This window comes from Carcharodon carcharias, chromosome 13 (genome assembly GCF_017639515.1).
Source record: "Carcharodon carcharias isolate sCarCar2 chromosome 13, sCarCar2.pri, whole genome shotgun sequence".
NCBI classification, from domain to species: Eukaryota; Metazoa; Chordata; class Chondrichthyes; order Lamniformes; family Lamnidae; genus Carcharodon; species Carcharodon carcharias.
The window spans coordinates 123,300,495-123,322,328 of record NC_054479.1 but is presented as its reverse complement, the minus strand read 5'-3'; the positions used below and the strand labels follow the sequence as shown (position 1 = coordinate 123,322,328).

The window sequence follows — 21,834 nt, the reverse complement described above, 5'->3', positions numbered from 1 at the left end:
CCGTACCTCAGCGATAATCCAGGCCTGCCTCCCGATTAGGCAATATGTTTTTATAAATATCTTGAGATCTTAAATCCTTATCAGAGGAGATTAAAGTAACTAATTGGCCAGAGCTGTACTTAGCCCTCATTTAAATTGGCTGAGATGTTCAGAGGAGAGACAAACACACCTCAACGTTTCCAAGAGTGTGTGCTCGTGGAGATCCTCAGTTTAGCAGCAACAGCTGTAATGGGAAACTCGCAAGGTACCACTGTGGATGACCTGCAGGCCGTGGAGCTCCACCACTGGTACAAGAAGTTCATGATTGAGTGCCCATCGGGACAGCTGGCTCTGCACGAGTTCAAACAGTTCTTCGGCCTTAAGGGATTGACCCAGGAAGCCAATGCCTACATTGAACAGATGTTTAAGACTTTTGATATGAATAAGGTAAGGAGACGGAAAGTCAAATTGTTTCAATAACTTTACCTAATGGAAAAAGGTATCGAAAAGTGGGTAATGGGGTGGGGTGGAATAAGGTAGGTATCAGAGGCGAGATGGATGATGGAGAGAGATGAAGTGTGCTGTGCACAGACCAGACATTCACTATGTGAGGGATCGTAATGGTGAATTTGAACCTATTTGTCAGAGTGCAAATACACATTACTACCACATATTTTGTTAATGTCTCTGTGTTCTCGGTCAACATATTTCAGAATTGCTCTCTGAACTCCTTATATTTATATAGCATCTTTAACAATTTAAAATATCCCAAATTAGACACAAAGGGCTGGATTTTCACTACCAAGGCAGGTAGCTCAAGTTGGGAAATTTCCCAACTAGGCAGACCCGCCTCGTTTTAAAGAACCCCATTAGATCCAATTTTCACTGCAAGGAGGCAGGGGTGGGATTGAGTCAAGCCTGTTGACCCCTGGAGAGGGGTGAGTGCCAAGTCAGGCTGGTTAGAAGGCCCACCTCGCTTCTCTGGCACCAGTTGTTTTAGAAGCTGTTAAGCTCTCTAGCCCTCACACCCTCCCGTCCCACCCCCCATGCCTCCTCATGTTCCCAAACCACCTCCATGTCAACTCATGCCCCCCAACGCCCATTCATGAAACCCATTTGAATCTTTTACATCTCCACAAGTGGTTAATCTGTTACAAAAACAAACTTTTATTCAGGAGCTACATCTGAAATCCTTTAATAGACTTTAAACAGTCAACAAATTGTGAATTCAGAAACCCCTGCTGTGAGGATTATATCATTTAAAACTCAGCCAAGCAATAATAATTATATAATAACAGCCCTAAGGAAATGTCAACAAAGATCTCTTTTGAAACTATGGGACAAGTGGTAATTTTTTTTTGAACCTACACCAGATTGCTTGACAATCAAAGCAGTTCAGCTGGTGCTGTTTTTTTTAATTCTCACTGACAGCTTAGGCCTTTTTTTTCAAGTTTAAAGAGCAGGGGATTTTAAAAAAAATTTTAACAGACTTTATTTACATTTATTCCATAAATTTGAGACTTCCTCAACTGTGGGTAAAGGCCCTTGGAACAGCCAAAATGTGGTCTGTTTGAAGTCAGCACTAAGTTCAAATAGATTGGTTGAGTTTGCATTTTCGGCCTGTGTGAATCACACTCTGACCCTTACACAACCAGCTAACATTGGATCTGTTGGAAATGGGCATGGGACTTCCGCATCTGGTCTAATCCCAAATCACATAAGACAATATTAGGCCAGATGGTCAAAAGCTTGGTCATACAGTAGGATTTCAAGAGTGTCTTAAAGGAGGAAAGTATTTGGAAGAGGCTTAGGTAGGGAACTCGAGTTTAGGGTCTACACAGCTGAAGACGTGGCCAGCAATGGTAGAGCAATTAAAATTGGGAATGCTTAGGAGGTCAGAATGAGATATCTTGGAAGGTTGTGGGACTGAAGGAGATTAGGGGCAAGAGTATGGCAGATTTCAAAACAATAGTGAGAAAATTAAAATTGAAGCATTACTTGATCAGGAACCAATGTAGGTTGGTGAACACAGAGTTGTTAGGTGAACAAGCCTTGGTATGAGAAAGATCGCAGCAGCAGAGTTTTAGATGACCTCAAGCTTACTGAGGGTAGAATGTAGGAAGCCAACCACATGTGTGTTGAAATAGTCAAGTCTAGAGGTAGCAAAGGCATGAATGATGATTTCAGCAACAGATGAATTGAGGCAGGGGCAAAATTGGGCAATATAATGGACGCAGAAATAAGTGATCTTAGTGATGACACAAATATGCTGTTGGATGCTTACCTAGGGGTCAAAAATGACACCAAGATTGCAAACAGGACACTAAATGAAGGGTTATGGTTTACAGTGCAGGGCACCATGCTCAGCAATGGGGCTGCCAAGATTTTGGTTTAATGTTCCTTCCCAGCAAAGGGTTCATGAAGCCTGTTAGCTCAACACAGAGTATTCATTAATCCTTGGGTTTTTGTCATTCTGTAAGATTCAGCTCCACGGAGTGAGGCGCAGTTGCAAACACCAAAAATATCATTAAGGGACTGAAGTAAAATACTGTTGGATGGATGGGTAGCTGAACATCCAAATTTGCTGTATAGAGGTGAGGCAGAACTGCGGAAATTATATCTGGAGGCTGAATTAAGATGCCCCTATAATTTAGGGAGCATCCACATGCTCCGTTGGGATCCAGATACAGTGGTGCTTAGCTTTACATGGCAGTTTCAGTAGCCTTGTTTTCGGGGCACAGTCTCAGCCTGCCCAAAAATAGGGCACTTACCATTGTGAGGGAGAAATCCTGGCAATTCCACCCTTCCATCAACCCTTTTCCCTGGCCAAACATTGAACACTGGCATTTCTGGGGTTTTTGGGGGTTGGGGCTCTGAAGGTACGTCTCCACATCACCAAAGGCCCCCTTCTGGAACACCTTCCCTGAACTTTGCTGGAATCATGCTGGGGAATTTAGGACAGTATGCCTGAACACTTTCTGTTTGCTGGTTGCAGGATGGATACATTGACTTCTTGGAATATGTGGCTGCCCTTAGTTTAGTTCTCCGAGGTAAAATGGAACAGAAACTGCGCTGGTACTTCAAGCTCTATGATGTGGATGGTAATGGCTGCATTGACAGGCATGAACTACTCCAAATAATTAAGGTAAGAAGTCATTTGCAGGAAGATTTTCACAAGTGAACACATTCCTGCATTAAGATTGCAGGAGGCAGTGAGAATGGCTGACTCCTGATCCTATGATGTGAACCAACAATTGGATTACATAGAATATGCATCACAGAAATAGGCCATTGGGGCCAATGAGTCTGTGGAGTTTATACTTGACAAGAGTCTCTTCTCATTCTATCCATTCCATCTCACCCTTTCAACATATCTTTCTATTCATTTTTCTCTCATACACTTTCTAGTTTCCTTTTGAAAATATCTGAGTTGTTTGCCTCAGCCACTTGCTGTGGTAGCAGGTTCTGAAGTCTAACCACTCACTGAATAAAGAAAATACTCTTTATTTCCCTATTAGATGCATGAGTGACCATGTATTTATGGCCCATAGTTTCACTTTGCAGCAATTTTTATTTAGATGATCTTTTCTCCTTCACGCTCTGTTTGTGGAACTGAGCTCAGATCTAGAGGAGTTGATAAAATTAACAAGTGACAGTGGAGATTGGAAGAAATATTTTTCCTTAATGAAGTAGGAGTTGTATTGTATCAGCTTGTCTCAGTTGATAGTTTTCTCCCTCTCTCAGTGAGAAGGTTGCAGATTCAAACCCCTTTCCAGGATATGAGCTCATAATGTAGGCTGGTGCTCCAGTGCTGCACTCAGGGAATGCTGGATGGTCAGGGGTGTTATTATTAGGGTGCTATTTACACATTAAAACTGTGGCCTTCTCTCTTGATCAAATGGACACTAATGATCCCATGCACTATTGGAGGAGAAATGGGGCGATCTCCCAGTGTCCTGGCTAATATCCTTCCCTCAGCCATCTGGCTATTTGAGATTGCTGGTACAGAAGGGCTGCCACATTTGCCTAAAAAACAAGAGACTGTGCTTGGAAAAAATAACTTTTATTTATTCATTCACGGGATGTGGCTGTTGCTGGCTAGGCCAACATTTGTTGTCCATCCCAAATTGCCTTTGAGAAGATGGTGGTGAGCTGCCTTCTTGAACCACTGCAGTACATCTAGTGTAGGTACACCCACAGTGCTGTAGGATGGGAGTTCCAGGATTTTGACACAACAACAGTAAAGGAATGGTGATATAGTTCCAAGTCAGGATAGTGTGTAGCTTGGAAAGGAACTTGCAAGTCATGGTGTTCCCATACATCTGCAGCCCTTGCTCTTCTAGGTGTTAAGAGATCATGGCATTGGAAAGTGCTGGCAAAACTGCCTTGATGAGTTGCTGCAGTGCATCTTGTAGATGGTACACATCGCTGCGACTGTGCATTGCGGGGGGTGCAAGTGAATAGTTAAGGTGGTGGATGGGGTGCCAATCAAGCAGGCTGCATTGTCCTGGATAGTATCGAGCTTCTTGAGTGTTGTTGGAGCTACACTCAACCAGGCAAGTGAAAAATGTTCCATTGCACCCCTGACTTGTGATTTTGTGATAGTTGGTGGCAGGCTTTGGGAGTCAGGAGGTGAGTTACTTGCCACTGAATTCTCAGCCTCTGACCTGCTCCTGTAGCCACAATAATTTATATGGTTGATCCAGTTCAGTTTCTGGTCAATGACAATCCCCAGGATGTTGATAGTGAGGAATCAGCGATAGTAATGCCATTGAATGTCAATGGAAGGTGGTTAGATTCTCTCATGTTGAAGATGGTCATTGCTTGGCACTTCTGTGGCATGAATGTTACTTGCCACTTATCAGCCCAAGCCTGAATGTTGTACTGGTCTTCCTGCATATGGACATGGACTGCTTCAGTATCTGAGGATCGTGACTGGGGTTAAACATTGTGCAATCATCAACAATCATCCCCACTTCTGACCTTATGATGGAGGGAAGGTCATTAATGAAGCAGTTGGGGATGGTAATGCCTCAGACATTAACCTGAGGAACTCCTGCAGTTATATCCTGGGCCTGAGATGACTGACCTCCAACAACCATCTTCCTTTGTGCTACGTATGACTCCAACCAGCGGAGAGTTGTCCCCCGATTCCCATTTACTCCAGCTTTGCTAGGGCTCCTTGATGCCACACTCGATCAAATGCTGCCTTGATGTCAAGGGCAGTCACTCTCATCTTTTGAGTTCAGCTCTGTTATCCATGTTTGAACCAAGGCTGTAATTGGGTCAGGAACTGAGTGGCCCCAGCGGAATCCAAACTAAGCAGTAGTGAACAAGTTATTGCTGTGCAAGTGCTGCTTGATAGCACTGTCAATGACCCCTTTCATCACTTTGCTGATAATAGAGTAAACTGATGATGGTAATTGGCTAGGTTGGATTTGTCCTGCTTTTTGTGGGTAAGACATTGCTGGGTTGATCCCAGTGTTGTTGGCATACTGGAACAGCTTGGCTAGGGGCGCAGATGGTTCTAGAACTCAAGTCTTCAGTGCTATCACTGGAATGTTGTTAGTGCTCTTAACCTTTGCAACACCCAGTGTCTTCAGCCATTTCTTCATATCACGTGGAGTGAATTGAATTAGCTGAAGACTGGCATCTGTGATGCTGAGGACCTTAGGAGGAGACTGAGGTGGATCATCTACTTGGTACTTTCGGCTGAAGATTGTTGAAAATGCTTTAGCCTTGTCTTTTGCACTGATGTGCTGGGTTCTCCCATCATTGAGGATGGAGATATTTGTGTAGCTTCCTCCTTCTGTTAGTTGTTTAATTGTCCACCGCCATTCACAACTGAATGTGGCAGGACTACAGAGCTTAGATCTAATCTGTTGGTTGTGGGGTCGATTAGCTCTGTCTGTTGCATGCTGCTTCTGTTCTTTGACATGCAAGTTGTCTTGTGTTGTAGCTTGGTCCTGCTCCTGGCATGCCCTCCTGCCTTCACTGAACCAGGTTGATCCCTCAACTTGATTGTAATGGTAAGGTGGGGGGATATGCCAGGCCATGGGATTACAGATTGTGGCTGAGTACAATTCTGCTGCTGCTGATGATCCACAGCACCTCATGGATGCCCAAATTTGAGTTGCTAGATCTGTTCGAAATCTATCCCATTTAGCATGGTGGTAGTGCCACATAACATGATGGAAGGTATCCTCAATGTGAAAATGGAACTTAGTCTCCACAAGGACTGTGCAGTGGTCACTCTTATCAATACTATCACAGACAGGCTCAACTGTGATGGGTGGAATATTGAGGACAAGATTAAATAGGTTTTTCCCTCTTGTTGGTTCCCTAACCACCTGCCACAGACCTGGCCTAGCAGCTATGTCCTTTAGCACTCAGCCAGCTGGGTCAGTAGCAGTACTACCGAGTCACTTTTGGTGGTGGACATTGAAGTCCCCCACCCAGAGTACATTCTGTGACCTTGCCACCCTTAGTGCTTCTTCCAATTGGTGTTCAACATGGAGGAGTACTGATTCATTAGCCGAAGGAAAGGGAGGCGGGGGCAGGAGTGGTAGGTGATAATCAGCAACTCATTGTTTGAAGCACTTTGAGATGTTTTGGCAATTGCAATGTGCCAAATGAATTGCAGCATTGTATTATAATAGGTTCCCAGATAAAGCAGTTAATGCTAAGAAAATGACACCTTTAATAAACAGGGTGAATACATGGTTGGCAAAAGGATTGAGGATTAAATAGGGATATAAATGATAGGATTGTGTGTGATGGTACCTGAAATGCAGAAACCCTGTAACAGGTCAGGGAAGGGAACTGATTAACAGTGGACAAAGAGGAACATAGATTGGACAGATATATTTGGTTTATCTCTGAAGACCAGGGCTAGGATTTTACGAATGAGCAGGCATATGCCCAACCTGAAATCGCATGAAATTGCGCGAGCAGACATCGGACATGCATCCCAACCTCTTAGCGCTCGTGTGCAACATTACAGTTAGCGGGCTCCTGCGCGCAACTGCCGACAATTAAACGGGCAGTTAAGCCCATTAACAACCCAACTGATCCTAATTTTACGTTGGCCACACAATTTAGCACTTGTCACACAGGCAGCACCAATCTACTTTTTTGCTATTTCTCATCCAAGGGCAGGATAAAAGGGAACCAGATCATTGGCTGTATGAGTTGTTAGGAGTTCAGGTGAGAGTTTGCTGATGCTTTAGTGCTGAGATTTCATACCTTTTCCTGTGGTTTCTGCTGAAGTCTGCTTTGTTAGCTTTGTTTTGAGGACTCTTTTGTTTGTCAACTCTCTTGGAGGATTTCTGCTGAATGCAGCCTTCAGTGCACAAGACAGAGCCATTTGCATTTCAGCAGATGGGGATTGTTTACTCCACTGGTGGAACCTCTTCTGAAGAGGAAGAGAGGGACAGGAGGGAGAGGAGGCCAGGTGTCTGCAGGCAGCATCCCTGGCAGTGAACTGTGGGAGGAGAGGTGCAGGCACAGGTGGTGCAGGGCCAGCAGAGAGAGCAAGGCAGAAGGCACCACAGAGGACACCATTATCCTGCTGCCAGACTGTACAGGCAGCAATCCAACTAGCTCAACATGTCTGAGGTCCAGAGCCGCAGGAAGCTCTGCCTCTCTAGGAACACTACGCATCCATATGCCAGATTGTGCCAGAGATAGCCTCCAACTGTGTGAGCGGGCACCCAATGCCAATGGTTTTAAAGGTCACAATAGCCCTCAATTTTTTTGCATCCGGATCTTTCCAGGGGTCAGTGGGGGATCTGCGTGGAGTGTTCCAAACAACTGTCCACAGTTGCGTCAAGCTGGTCACTGACGCTCTTTTCAGACGGATCATGACCATCATTCATTACTGAATGGACAGAGCCAGCCAGGATGAGCAAGCCAGAGGCTTTGCAGCAATTTCTGGGCTACCCCCCATCCTCGGCGCCATAGACTGAACTCATGTGGCCATCAAGATGCCAGCGGGTCAGCCGGCTGCCTTCGTGAATAGAAAGAGCTTTCACTCCAAGCACGTGCAGATACTATGTGACTGCAAGACTCAGATTCTGCAGGTCTGTGCAAGATACCCTGGCATCTCCCATGATACATACATCCTTTGACAATCGTGGGTGCAAAGGCTGTGGCTTGGCTGGATGGCTGGCTGCTGGGTGACAAAGGCTATCCCTTGAATAGGTAGCTCATGACGCCACTCCAGCACCCAAGGACAAGAGGCAGAAGAGAGGTACAACAGGAGTCATGCCTCCACAAAGATGGTGGTAGAGAGGACAATTGGGCTGTTGAAGATGAGGTTCCACTCCCTGGACCATCAGGGGGTACACTGCAATATCCTCCAGAGTGCATGTCGCTTATAGTCATTGTCTGCCGTGCTCTGCATAATCTGGCACTGGCAAGGGGGAGCCCATTGGAGGATGAGGACAGTGAAGCAGCTCCACAGGCCTCAGAGGATGACTCTACTGATGGATCTAATGAGAAGGCCAGGCAGGAAGAGGGTGAGGACATGGAGGCAGACTTGAGGAGCCTTCAGGGAGGCAGGGACATCAGGGAGGCCTTGATTCAATGCACCTTCAGCTAGGCTGCCAAGGCATGGCTTCGCTCTCATGGCAAGTGCACTGCCTCCTTCACACACATTTCTGCGGAGGAAACCCCATGTGGCCAATGTCACTTCACAGCCTCTGTCATAAAGTTTTCTACCCCTGCCGTCCATCATCAGGCACTGATGAGGTCTGCACCTGTGGAGAACATGAAGGACACTCAGGGTATTGGGACAAATTCTAGATTTATATCTTTTCCAGAGTTGCAAAAAAGGAACATAACATAATTTTGTTGCTACTGTCACACAAAAACAATACATAACACTGATGAAATGAAAGAATGTCACCTGTGAAAACCCCATCCTGTGCTGACAGTGTCTTAAGCTTACACTTGCAAGTGCTGTGTCCTGATACCCCACCCCCCACCCCCACTGTCATTGACAGCGTCATTGGAGGCAGATTGCTGACTCTTCTGCTGATTCGGCTCTGATGATCTTGGAGGTCGTCCTCTGGCCGGCAGGGCCTGTGCAGGCTCTGCCTGGGAGTATGCGACCAGCGACATGATTGGGTATTCCTCAGTCGTCGTAGCCTCGTTAGATGTAATGGTTACTGATAGGGGGGCGGAGCAGCTACCGCCCTCATCCAGAGCACTGTGAGAGGAGCCCACAGAGACAGCAGGCAGCTCATCCACCAGCGTGAGATACGTCTGGACCTCCCTGCTCACCATTGATGGACAGGCACCTTGCATAGGGATTAAGTGCCTCACTCATCTCTCACACTGGTAGTGACCTCCTGAGGTCACTGGCAGTGTGTGGGCTTGCAGGTCCGAGCGCAACCCCAGGATTACCTTATTCTGTTCCTGGAGCTGCCTCTCCATGAGAGTTGCCACTCCCTCAATGGAGGAGGCAGTGCATTTGGTGCTCAGGGTCAATGCGGTGATCAAGCTCCTCATGGATTCCTCCATGACAAAGACCATGGCACGCAGACCCTCAGGGTTGTCCGCTAGATCTTTCCGCACATCCGGCTGGACATCCAGCATCTGCCGCCCGATGGATGACTCCAGGGGCTCATCATCTACCACGGACTCAGCACCATCCTGTCTACAACAGTCCTCTAACATCTGGCACCCTAGGCCTCCGCCAGCACCTCATGCAAGTGTACTGGGCCCTCCAGCAGTGCACTACCATCTGAGCTGAAAAACCAACATGCTTGTATCTGCACTGGTGCCTGGTAGTGAGAGAGGACGTGACATTGGTGGATCTGTCTGTGGCTCCTCCTGAGGAGTCAAGGGAGGGTCCTTGGGCTCCCGGCAGCCTCTGGAGGATGGCTCATCTGAGGGAGGAAGACAATATGTCAGTATTAACAATCATCCCATAGTGAATGTGCATGTTAGGTGGGCAGTTGGGACTATGGACAACTGCATCATGGTGGCATTGTGATTGCTGGAACGCTGGGAACTCTTGCTTAGAAGTCTTCATTTGAGATGAGACAACCCTACATTGTTTGCACTCTCTACCAGTCTCACACCTGCCCACTGGACTCTTAACTTCCACTGACACCCCTGCCTTCCTGCGACCTGAGGACCTTGCTCCTCGCTGCCATTCTAACTTGAGGGCGTCCATCTCAAATTTGATCAGTATGAGCAGGTTGGCCACCCCATCACCCAAATATCTGTGCTCCACAGCATTATTGCTTCTCTTCTGTTTGGAACAAAGTGCATTCATTAATCTGCCCTCTACCTCAATACCATACCAACCTTGCCGCCACTAGAGTACGCAGGCACTTGTCTGAGAACCGGGGTGGGTGGAGGGGCAGAGTGCCCACTAGCATTGCCCTCCTGCCTTGCTTGCCCAATGGGTGCTGAGGCCAGAACTTCTGCAAATTTCAAAATTCTCTCCAAGACTCAAAACCTCCTGGCAGCTTTCGGGGAGCTGGTTCTGCTGTTTTTAAATGCCCCGCTGGGTCCCCAGTGGATCCAGTGCATGTCTCACTCCCGCACCTGCCGCCATTACATTGCCAATGCCTGGGCACATTTCACGTTTGCCGGTCCTTAATTGAAAATTGTGTTCGGGGTCCAATCGCGGCTGGAAGTAGAAATCGCAGCTGCTTCCAGGCCTGCCAATCAAGCATGCCCGACAAGCACAAAATTCAGGACCAGGGGTACTTTTGTTTAGGAATGAAAACGAGTGAGGATGTAGATAAGAAAGTAGATCGTACATAATCCATAAAAGGAACTAGTTTTGTGGGCTGAATGGTCTCTTCTCATCTCATGCTTTGTTATATCAATTAATGAGTATTTGTCCATTGAAGAGGTTATGAACTGTGGAAATGGCTCATCTGTAACTATGTATACTATCTTGATTGATTAGCAAGATTAGTACAGGAGGCCTTTCGGCCCATCATGAATGTGCCAGTGCTAGCTCTTCCACTGGGACTGTCCATTCTAATCTCACTCCATGTTCATTCCAAATTTTCTTTCCTTTTCAAATCCTTGTCTAATTCCTCTAAAATTCTCTAAATGAGTCTCTACCTCAACATTCAATTGTGGTAAAACAATCCATGTTATAATCAACCTCTACATGAAAACATTTCTTCCAATTCCACTCTTCATTCTTCCAGTGATAATCCTCAGTCTGTGCCCTCTTACTATGATTTTCCAACCATTGGGAGCAACCTTCCACTATTTATCCTCTCAAGACCTTTTTTTGAAGCCCTGAATTAGGCAACTCCTGACCCTACCTCAAGTTAACCTTCTCTATTTCAGTGAAGAAGCTTCAATTTTCAAGTCTTTCTTAATAACTATAATCTCTCACTTCTGGTATCTGCCTTTCACTTCATGCCATCTCTGTAGATCACTAATTTGTATGTTGTAACTTTGTCTCCCAGGCTATCCGTGCCATTAATGGTTGTGAACAAGACATGCCAGCGGAAGAGTACACAAATCAAGTCTTTGACAACATTGATGTCAACGGAGATGGTGAGTAGGTTTTCCTTTTTATTTTCAGCCTTTTCTGACCCAAACTTCTCCTGAATTCATGGACTCCTTGCTTCAGTAGAACTCCACAAGCACTGATTGTCCATTAGGCCTAAGCATCATCTTTTCATGTGTGAGCCTGAATTATGTCTGTTGACATAGTTACTTGACTGTTTGAGACATTGCAGTGAGCCTGGCCCTGTTATTCACCTGACAGTAGCAGATGGACTCCTCCAGCAGTTGTTGCTAGAGAGAAATCAGGAGTGGGAACAAGAACGCTGACACCTAATCCAGCACTTCTGTCTCTATGCCAACTGAGGTCGACCAACCCATCGAGACTAAGGATCAGACCTGATCCACATGGCTCACCTTGATTCAGAAGATTGTGCATTCAAATCCCAGTCCGGAGATTTGACCACAAAATCTAGGCTGACGTTTTAGTGCAGTGCTGAGGGAATGCTGCACTGTCAGAGGTGCAGTTTTTGGGATGAGCTGTTAAACCCCACTGTGTTCTTGGGTGGAATCTAAAAGATCCCCTGCACTATATCAAAAAAAAGCATGGGATTTCTCCCCAGTGTCCTGGCCAATCTTCATCCCTCAACCAACATCACATTATCTGGTAATTTTTTGGGAGCCTGCCAGGCTGCGTTTCCCACATTACAACAGTAATTGCAGTTCAGTAGTACTTCATTGGCTAGAAATGCTTTGGGATGACTTGTGAAAGGCAGCTTATATATATGTAAGCCAATTTTACTTGCTTCACCGTTAGTGGCTAGGCTTTCAGCTGTCTCGGCCCTAAACCCTGGAATTCTTTCCCTAAACCTCTCGGAATCTCCACCTGTCTCTAAGGAGTTCCCTTAAATCTACCTCTTTAATCCAGCTATTGGTCATCTGCTGTATAAATCATCATATATAGTGCAGTGCCAAATTTTGCTTTATAGTTTTCTGTAAGTGTTTTTATTTCATTAAGGCTGCAATATAAACATAAACTGTTGTTGAAGTCTTCATTTCTTCTTCATTGGCCAAGTTAAATCATTTGTTTCCTCCCAGTTTGCCTACACCTTTCATTATCTGCAGACATAAATTATATTCCCTTTGGCTATGTTTGTTTGCAGGGGAACTTTCTCTTGAAGAGTTTGTTGAAGGAGCCAAGAAAGACAAAGGGTTTTGTGATGTGATGATGAATACTCTCGACCTCACTCATATTTTTACAATGATTCATAATCGAAGACACAGTGTTTAAAATGGAGGAGATGGACAGAATACCAGACAAGCATCAAATTATCATCCAGAAACTATTATCTGGATACAAGGAAAAAGAACACACTGAGTATCACAGAATTACACTTGAGCTTCACTCTTAATTCATAATTGGACTTGGAATAAAAACCACTTACTCCAGCACTGGAGAAATGATTATTCTTCAGAATTAAAAATCATTCTGTTAACCTCATGCACAATCTCCATCTGGAAAGAAGAACCTGAGTACAGTTTGCTTTGTGACACGAACATTGAGGAGGTAACTTTGCAGGGTGACCTTGTTTGGAGCTGTGGGTCTGCTGGCTGATAGAAGCAGTGCCTCCATCCTTGACCATCAGTAAGGGTGATAGGATGAAAGGACATTGTGGAATTGGAGCTCAGTCAGAGCAGTTGAATCATGGAATAGATGGCTATGTATAATGCTTCAACCCTATCCTGTTCTACACAAATCACTTCCGTGTTTGCAAAATTGTTATCCCCTTTACTATACAGCAGTACCACCCATTATCTCCTTGACTATACAGCAATTCCATCTGTAAAGTTAGACATACTCCCATTTAGAGAGTAAGGGAAGGGCCCTTATATCAGTACCTCACGCAGACACACACACACACACACTGTATGTGGCTTATTTCTGTAGAGTGAAATACAGGATTTATTATAAGACCATAAGGAGCAGAAATTAGGACATTCGGCCCATCGATTCTGCTCCACCATTCAATCATGGCTGATAAGTTCCTCAACCCCATTCTCCCGCCTTCTCCCCATAACCTTTGATCCCCTTACCACTCAAGAACCTATTATCTCGGTCTTAAATACATTCAATGACCTGGCCTCCACAGCCTTCGATGGCAATGAATTCCATAGATTCACCACTCTCTGGCTAAAGAAGTTTCTCCTCATCTCTGTTCTAAAAGGTCTTCCCTTTACTCTGAGGCTGTACCCTCGGGTCTCTCCTACTAATGGAAACATCTTCCCCACGTCCACTCTATCCAGGCCTTTCAGTATTCTGTAAGTTTCAATCAGAGCCCCCCTCATCCTTCTAAACTCCATTGAGTATAGACCCAGAGTCCTCAAACGTTCCTCATATGTTAAGCCTTTCATTCCAAGGATCATTCATGTGAACCTCCTCTGGACCCTCTCCAGAGCCAGCACATCCTTCCTGAGATACGGGGCCCAAAATTGCTCACAATATTCTAAATGTGGTCTGACCAGAGCCTTATAAAGCCTCAGCAGCACATCCCTGCTTTTATATTCTAGTCCTCTCGAAATAAATGCCAACATTGCATTTGCCTTCCTAACTACTGACTCAACGTGCAAGTTAACCTTAAGAGAATCCTGAACTAGGACTCCCAAGTCCCTTTGCACTCCAGATTTCTGAATTGTCTCCCCATTTAGAAAATAGTCCATGACTCTATTCTTCCTACCAAAGTGCATGACCTCACACTTCCCCTGCCAATTCCATCTGCCACTTCTTTGCCCATTCTCCTAACCTGTCCAAATCCTTCTGCAGCCTCCTGGCCTCCTCAATACTACCTGTCCCTCCACCCATCTTTGTATCATCTGCAAACTTAGCCAGGATGCCCTCAGTTCCTTCGTCCAGATCATTAATGTATAAAGTGAGAAGTTGTGGTCCCAACATTGACCCCTGCAGAACTCCACTAGTCACCAGCCGCCATCCTGAGAAGGACCCCCTTATCCCCACTCTCTGACTCCTGCCAGACAGCCAATCTTCTATCCATGCTAATACCTTGCTTCTAACACCATGGGCTCTTATCTTACTGAGCAGCCTCCTGTGCAGCACCTTGTCAAAGGCCTTCTGGAAGTCCAAGTAGATAACATCCATTGGCTCTCCTTTGTCTAACCTACTCATTACCTCCTCAAAGAATTCTAACGGGGTAGCCAGGCATGACCTCCCTTTGATGAAACCATGTTGACTTTGCCCTATTTTACCATGAACTTCCAAGTATTCTGAAATCTCATCCTTAATAATGGACTCTAAAATCTTACCAACGACCAAGGTCAGGCTAATCGGCTTGTAATTTCCCGGCTTTTGCCTCACTCCCTTCTTAAACAGGGGGGTTACGTTAGCTATTTTCTAGTCCTCTGGGACCCTCCATGACTCCAGTGATTCCTGAAAGATCACCACTAACGCCTCCACTATCTCTTCAGCTAGCTCCTTCAGAACTCTGGCGTGTAATCCATCTGGTCCAGGTGATTTATCCACCTTCAGACCTTTCAGTTTTCCTAGCACCTTCTCCTTAGTAAGGCCACCATACTCACCTCTGCCCCCCCCAACTCTCTTGAACTTTGGGGATGTCACTCGTGTCTTCCACTGTGAAGACTGACGCAAAGTACCTATCCAGTTCCTCCGCTATTTCTTTGTTCCCCACTACTACTTCTCCAGCGTCATTTTCCAGCGGCCCAATGTCCACTTTTGCCTCTCTTTTACCTTTTATATATCAAAAAAAATCATATTTTATGTAAATGCAAATGTTTTTATTCATTCTGATAGAGAAGATGAGTTTAGCAACATTTAGTGAATGTATTAGTACCACTGTAATTAACTTACAAATCAATTCATCGACACATTCAGTTTCATGTACCATGGTGTTTGAACTCTGTGTGTAGTGAAAAGTAATGCTCATTGCCTGCTTCGTAACTGCACCCTGTGGTTCAAGCCATGTTAGGGGGAAATCAGGATTTAAAAAACATGGAAATGTTTGAGTTTTTTGGAGCTCTGTATTCAAAGAATTTTACAAGGTCAACACATCTTTCAAAATCATCAGCGCGGGCTTCTTAATGGCATTCAGTTTGTATAAAAATCCGTTAAGTGAAGCCAGTCCTCAGTTTGTTACTCGATGACTGACCTCCTCAGCTTATGTGACCAAATCCCTCAGTTTACGTGATCAACTCCCTCAGTTCATGTGCCTTCAGAACATTTAGAGGAGGGACATCTACAAGATACTCTGCCATGCAGTGCTACCTACTTTACTTATCAATAAAAATCTTTCAGGACAGCCATTATCATGGTTGATTGGGAGAATCCCAGAGGAGATTTCTAGTGGGAGTTCCAATGAACAGCCTCTACCTGAACCCATGTAACTACTTTCAAGATCTTAGCCAATGAAGTACTTTTTAAGTGTAGTCAGAGGTGTCAGAACCATGAAGGGCTGACTCAGTTCCAATCTTTCAGCATCAATTGTACATCTTTGTAATGCCAAGTCAATTCAAGAAAGACCCCACTTTCTTCCCCTTCAGCTCTTCATCGATCTATAAAATTAATATCAGACATATAAAACAGGCTACCAATTTTAGACTTACACAAAGTTTTACAGTGTACAGTTCAGTTTTTAACCAGGAGTTGAGGTTTGCCCATGTACAATTTAGCATTTATTCAGCAGTGCCTGTGTAAACGCTAGTGTTTAATCAGAAGTCCAGGCGGATTGCATTGGTGCTTTTTAAAATAATCTAGGGAAGGGATAGCAGAGGCACTATTGCACATATTTAATAATTTGTTACAAAAAGGTGTAGTGCCAGAATCCTGCTGGATACACTAACATTATTCTATATTTAAGAAGGGAGATAGAATCTGTTCAGGGAACAATAAACAAGTTCACTAACGTTGTGTGTAGGAAAGATATAGGAATTGCTATTGAAGGAAAGAAATAGAAAAAAAACACCCGGGACAAAATTTTTACATCAACAGGCCCGTGTCCGACCCACTCGAGTGTAAAATGATGCGTGTTGACATCGGGCGAGCATCCCGACGTCAATGCGCAGTCACGCGATATTTCGATCGGTGGGTGTGCGCCGGACAATTAAAAGGCCTATTAATGAGGTAATTAAAATAAATTTTTCGCTGCCCGTACAAGCTTATGGTTGTCGAGCAGGTGGAAAGGTCACACAGCCTTTGCACTTTTTAGGAAACCTCAACCACGGGCGGGATGAGGTTTCCTAAAGCAAATAGAAATAAAATAAAAATTTTAAAATTTAATGAATCACATGTTCCTGCTCATGTCACATGAGGAGACATGTTTTATAACATTTTTCATTTCTTCATTATTATTTTTTAAAACTCTTCATCTCCCTGAGGCAGCTCTGTGCCTCAGGGAGATTCTCTAGCGGCCACTCACAAAGTTCATGCTCGCACTGCTCGCCCTCTTCCCCAACCCGCGCAGGCAGCACTGAGCACTGCCGCTCACATTTTACGCTGGGAGGGCCCTAATTGGCCCACCAGCGTGAAACCACCTTCCGACCTCGATCACGGGTGGCGGCGGTGGCCTCCCCGCCCACTCGCCCCCGCTGAACCCGCCCCCGACAGGGGCAAAACTCTGCCCCTGGAAACCAAAAACAAAGTAATTAATACTCAGCATGGATTCCAAAAGGAAAAGTCTTGTTTGAGTGACCTCATAGAATTCTTTGAAGAGGTGACAGAGAGAGAATAGATAACGTAGTAGATGGGATGTATTTGGAAAGGGACCACATAAAGACTGATGAATAACATCAGAGCATAGATTAGATATAAATAACAGAATGGATTGCCAGCTGGCTGCAAGACAGAAAGCAAACATTAGGGGTCAGGAGTAGTTATTCAGAATGGCAGAAGATGGGAGGTTCCACAAGGATCAGTGCTTGGACCACAGTTTACAAACAATTCATATTAACAATTTAAACTTACTGAATTATAAACACAATTTCTTAGTTTGTAGATGATAGCAAATTTGGGGGATTGGGTGTAGTGGGGGGTGGTCAATACCGAAGAGGAAAGCACTGAATTAGAGGTTAATAAAATTGCATAATGGGCGTATAGTTGGCATATGAATTTCAACATAGGTAAATGTAAAATATTACATTCTGGCAAGTGAAATAAGAAGGTCACTTATTACTTGGACAATGAGAATCTAAATGTGGCCCAAAGAGTATCTGGGTACACAAATTACTGAAAGTGGTGATGGGGGTTACCCATCTGGTTCACGAATGTCCTTTAGGGAAGGAAATCTGCTGTCCTCACCTGGTCTGGCCTACATGTGACACCAGACCCACAGAAATGTGGTTGACTCTTAAAAATGCCCTCTGGATTAGGGATAGGCAATAAATGCTGGCCTAGCCAGCGATGCCCACATCCCACAAACGAAGTAAAAGAAAGGTTAATAAGTCCATAAAAAAGCAAACAAATCACTAGAATTTATTTCTAGAGGGATAGGATTGAAAAGTAGGAATGTTGTGCTAAAGTTGTATCAATCCTTGGTTAGACCACATGTTGGGCGGAATTGTCCCCGAATTGCACTAAGTGTGGTTGCTGGTGGGGAAAATGGAGTCCTACCAGCCAACGAAAATGGTGGGTTTTCACGCCGTATCATCTCGAATCCACCTCATTTTTTATTCACTCCCATGAAACACGCCGTTTCCACGACAAGTAGGCTCTCATTCGCCCTCCCGCTGTCCGCAGTTGCATCACGCCAGCCGCCATCTTTAAAAGGCAGCCACCAGCAAATTGCTCATGGCCACCAGCTCACCACCGCTACCCAGGAGACATGGCCAGCAAAGGGAAAAAGACTGCAGCTCCCCACTTCAACGAAAGGTCCCTCGAGCGACTGCTGGATGCCATGGAGGCCTGCCCTCTGGCCGCAGGATTGGCAGTAAAGTCACCACCCCAGCTTGGGAGGCGGTGGCACTGGTGGTCTGTGCCAATGCCCTTGCAGAGGATGACAGCCACCCAGTGCCGCAAAGGGATGAATTATCTCCTATGTTCCGCCAGGGTAAGTCATTCTTTTTATCACTCCCACCTCACACACTCACAAACCCAGCACACATCCACAGGGCCCTCACTCATTGCCAGTGCAAGGGACATCACCATTGACTCTTTCACACACACCATCATTGTCCTCATCCCATCCAACGGACCACTCACCACTCACACAGGCCAGGCATACTTATCATTTAGCCCAGCAGGTGTCCCGGTACACTGTCCCCATCTCTATCCATGCAGGACAAACTGGCACACAATAGGAGGGATAGATCGCAGACAGGTGGAGGGATGCCGGAGATCAAAGTTCTGACAGAATTCGAAAACAGAGCCATCCAGCTGGACATCGATGACCAAGACTAGCCCTGTGTTGGCGATGAGGTTGGCACTGCTCTACCAAGTGAGGATCCAACAATGCAACATCCATCAGGCAACCATGCCATGAGTGATATGTCCTCTTTCACAGGCCACTGCAATGCACTAATTATCTTCCCTTGCTTTCGCAGGCACATCTTTCAAACAGTTGATAGAGTCCATGACCCAGGGCCTCCAATCAAGTCCCGAAGAAACTTCTGAAGAGGAATCTGGAGGCACCCTCCCTGAGGTCCTGTCACAGCGCTCACCCACACCCTCCACTAGCACAAGTGGAAACTAACTTTACAGTAGCCTCAGAGTCACAATCTGGTGAACACATTGAACTTTCTGATCCACAGCAGGTGGAGGCAGGGATTTCCCAGGTCCCCGGTTCTCGGAGGACTGCTGGAGGCTAGAATGTTGCTGAGTGCGAGTCAGATGATAAGCTTCTGGACTCAGTCATGTCACAGTTGCTGGAGCTGCAAAGACAAGCTAGGGAACATCAGGAAGGTATGTCCACTGCACTCCTCAGATTGCAAGGTATGATGGAGGTGTCCGACTGTCTTCAGGCTGTGGTGATAGCACCGGCATTGCGTCGCATTGAGGTCGACACTAGCAGAATGGCGGTCGCCATGGAGACCTTGGTTCAGGACTTCATTCGTGCACTGCTGCGCGGGCTTAACTTCATCGCTGATGCCATAGTCGGCCTCCAACAATGTGTACACGAGTGGGGTTCTGGGCAGCTCTCACTCCAGCTACCCCTTCTGCTCACAGAGTAAGCAAGGGGTCCTTGGGCATCCATAGGGAGGAGGGTCAGCAGGTGCACACTCTGGGGCCATCCACCCTGGTGACTTTGGGAGTGACCGGCCCATCCAAATCCCCTCTTCCTGTGATCTCTGCAGCTCCAGCCCCACAGGCCGAGGAGGATGCCACTGCCACACAGCTGGACCCTGAAAGCAGGCCGGGGCCCACCAAGTTTCAGCCCTCCAGAGGACACCCGCCATCATCACAGACAGGAAAACACAGCCAGCAGACTGCCTCCACCTCTGCTGTGGATGTCCAGGGAGCACCAAGACGTAGCGGCAGGATTAGGAAAGTTAACTAAAAGTAGTTGCACAGCTTGGGCACGGGTGTTGATCACTTGTACATACTGTTCACTATTGCCAATAAAGTTCTAAGAATGTCCCCCAGCTTGTGGTTCCTTGTTCTGATGAGCAGTGTTCTTGTCACTCAGCTGTGAAATCTTTCTGCACAAGATAAAAGGCAGGTGTCTCAGTCCAGGGCCTTGTCCTTGTGCTCTGTGCGGCCTTCAGACCACAGTGATGGTCCAGCCTCACACTCCCTAGAAACATTATTGATGCCTGCACCTCGGCGGTGCTGGTCATTACTACCAGAATGTAGTGGGCAGGTCCCACAGAGTTCTCTCATTCTTTCTGTGTGCTCTCAGCATCTTTAAGGTGTGGCCCCCATCACACCAGCATCTGTGACCAGTGATGCTGTGCACCAGCTCCTGAAGGGCTGAGGTGCTGAAGATGGACACAGCATCAGATGCGTCTAAAGTTTCATGGCTGCGTCTCTGAGATGGCCCTGATCGTGGAGCACAAGCGAGCTGCTCTCGGCCAGACAGGAGTCAGACATTCTCAGAGGCTATGTGAAGATCTATGGAGTGTCCTCACTGCATGCTGTCATCATTCTCCTGCGATCAAGCGACTATTAGGCCCTCCACTGCATCTCCATGACAGGAGCATTCTCTCAGAGAGTATTGGTGCTGCCATAAGCCAGACCTATAGGATCTATGGGGCAGCTCACTGCATGTTGTCATCATCCTCCACAAATATGGCAGCTATGAGGGCCTCCCTAGCGCACCTGCCTCATCTATCCAATGTTAGAGCCTCATCTCCTCCTCAGCCAGTTCATCTCCCCGTTGGAGTGCCAGGTTGTAAAGGGCACAGTTGACAACAATGGTGCGTGACACCTTCTGCGGACTGTATTGCAGGGTTCCACCAGACCGGTCCAGGCACTTGAAAAGCTTCTTCAGCATCCTGATGGTCTGCTCCACTAAGTTACAAGCAGCTGCATGAGCCTCATTACAGTGTTGCTCTGCTGCAGTCTGAGGATGCTGCACAGATGTCATCAGCCACGGCCAATGTGGGCAGCCCTTGTCACCAAGGAGCCAACCCTGTAGCCTCTCTGAAGCCTGGGAGACTGCAGGATGTAGGCATCGTGCACACTCCCTGGAAACCGTGCACACACCTGCAGAATGTGTTTCTGGTGGTCACATACCAGCTGCATGTTCAGTGAGTGGAAGCCCTTGCAGTAGTTGAAGTCCATCGAGTGTAGTGACGGAGACCTGAGCACCACATGGGTGCAGTCAATCGCACCCTGCACCTGTGGGAATCCTGAGATCGGTGTGAATCCAATGAATCTTGCATCCTGGCTGTCCCGGTCCCAGGTGAAACGCACAAAGTTGTGTGCCATGGAGAAGATGGCATCCATGACCTCATGGATGCCCTTGTGGGTGGCAGATTGGAAAATCCCACAGAGATCGCCAGTGGAGCTCTGAAAGGAGCCACTGGCATAGAAATTGAGCCCCGGTCACTTTCACAGCCACTGGCAGTGGATGCCCTCCATGTCCCCTTGGTGCCAAGTATGCAGTAAGTGGCAGATGTAAGCATCCAGGTCCCTAGACATGCGCAGTCATTGGCAACACTTGTTCTCGCTCATCTGCAGGAATGGCAGGGGGCGCCTATAGACCCTGGGTGTCACTAGGCATCAACCAGCCACGGCTCACTGTTGCTCCTGGGCAGTGTGTGCAGGAGCCCCTGCTGCCCATTCTCACGAAGTTGCTGATCCTACCGTTACACAGCCAGGAGCCTCAGTCACTCTCTCCTCAGTCTCCTACAGTCTCTGTAGGCCATTAGGCATACAGCTAGGTCACCAGGATCCATGATCCTGAC

At 46.4% G+C, this 21,834-nt stretch overlaps 1 protein-coding gene across 1 annotated transcript; it reads left to right on the top strand.

The window, feature by feature from the left end:
- The first annotated feature begins 228 nt into the window (after nucleotides 1–228).
- On the top strand, nucleotides 229–12,757 carry guca1a (guanylate cyclase activator 1A). The gene is made up of 4 exons (XM_041203252.1): nucleotides 229–426; nucleotides 2,975–3,124; nucleotides 11,427–11,517; nucleotides 12,630–12,757. Exons 1-4 carry the CDS (start codon nucleotides 229–231, stop codon nucleotides 12,755–12,757), a joined length of 567 nt encoding a protein of 188 aa, XP_041059186.1.
- Nucleotides 12,758–21,834: the final 9,077 nt, after the last annotated feature.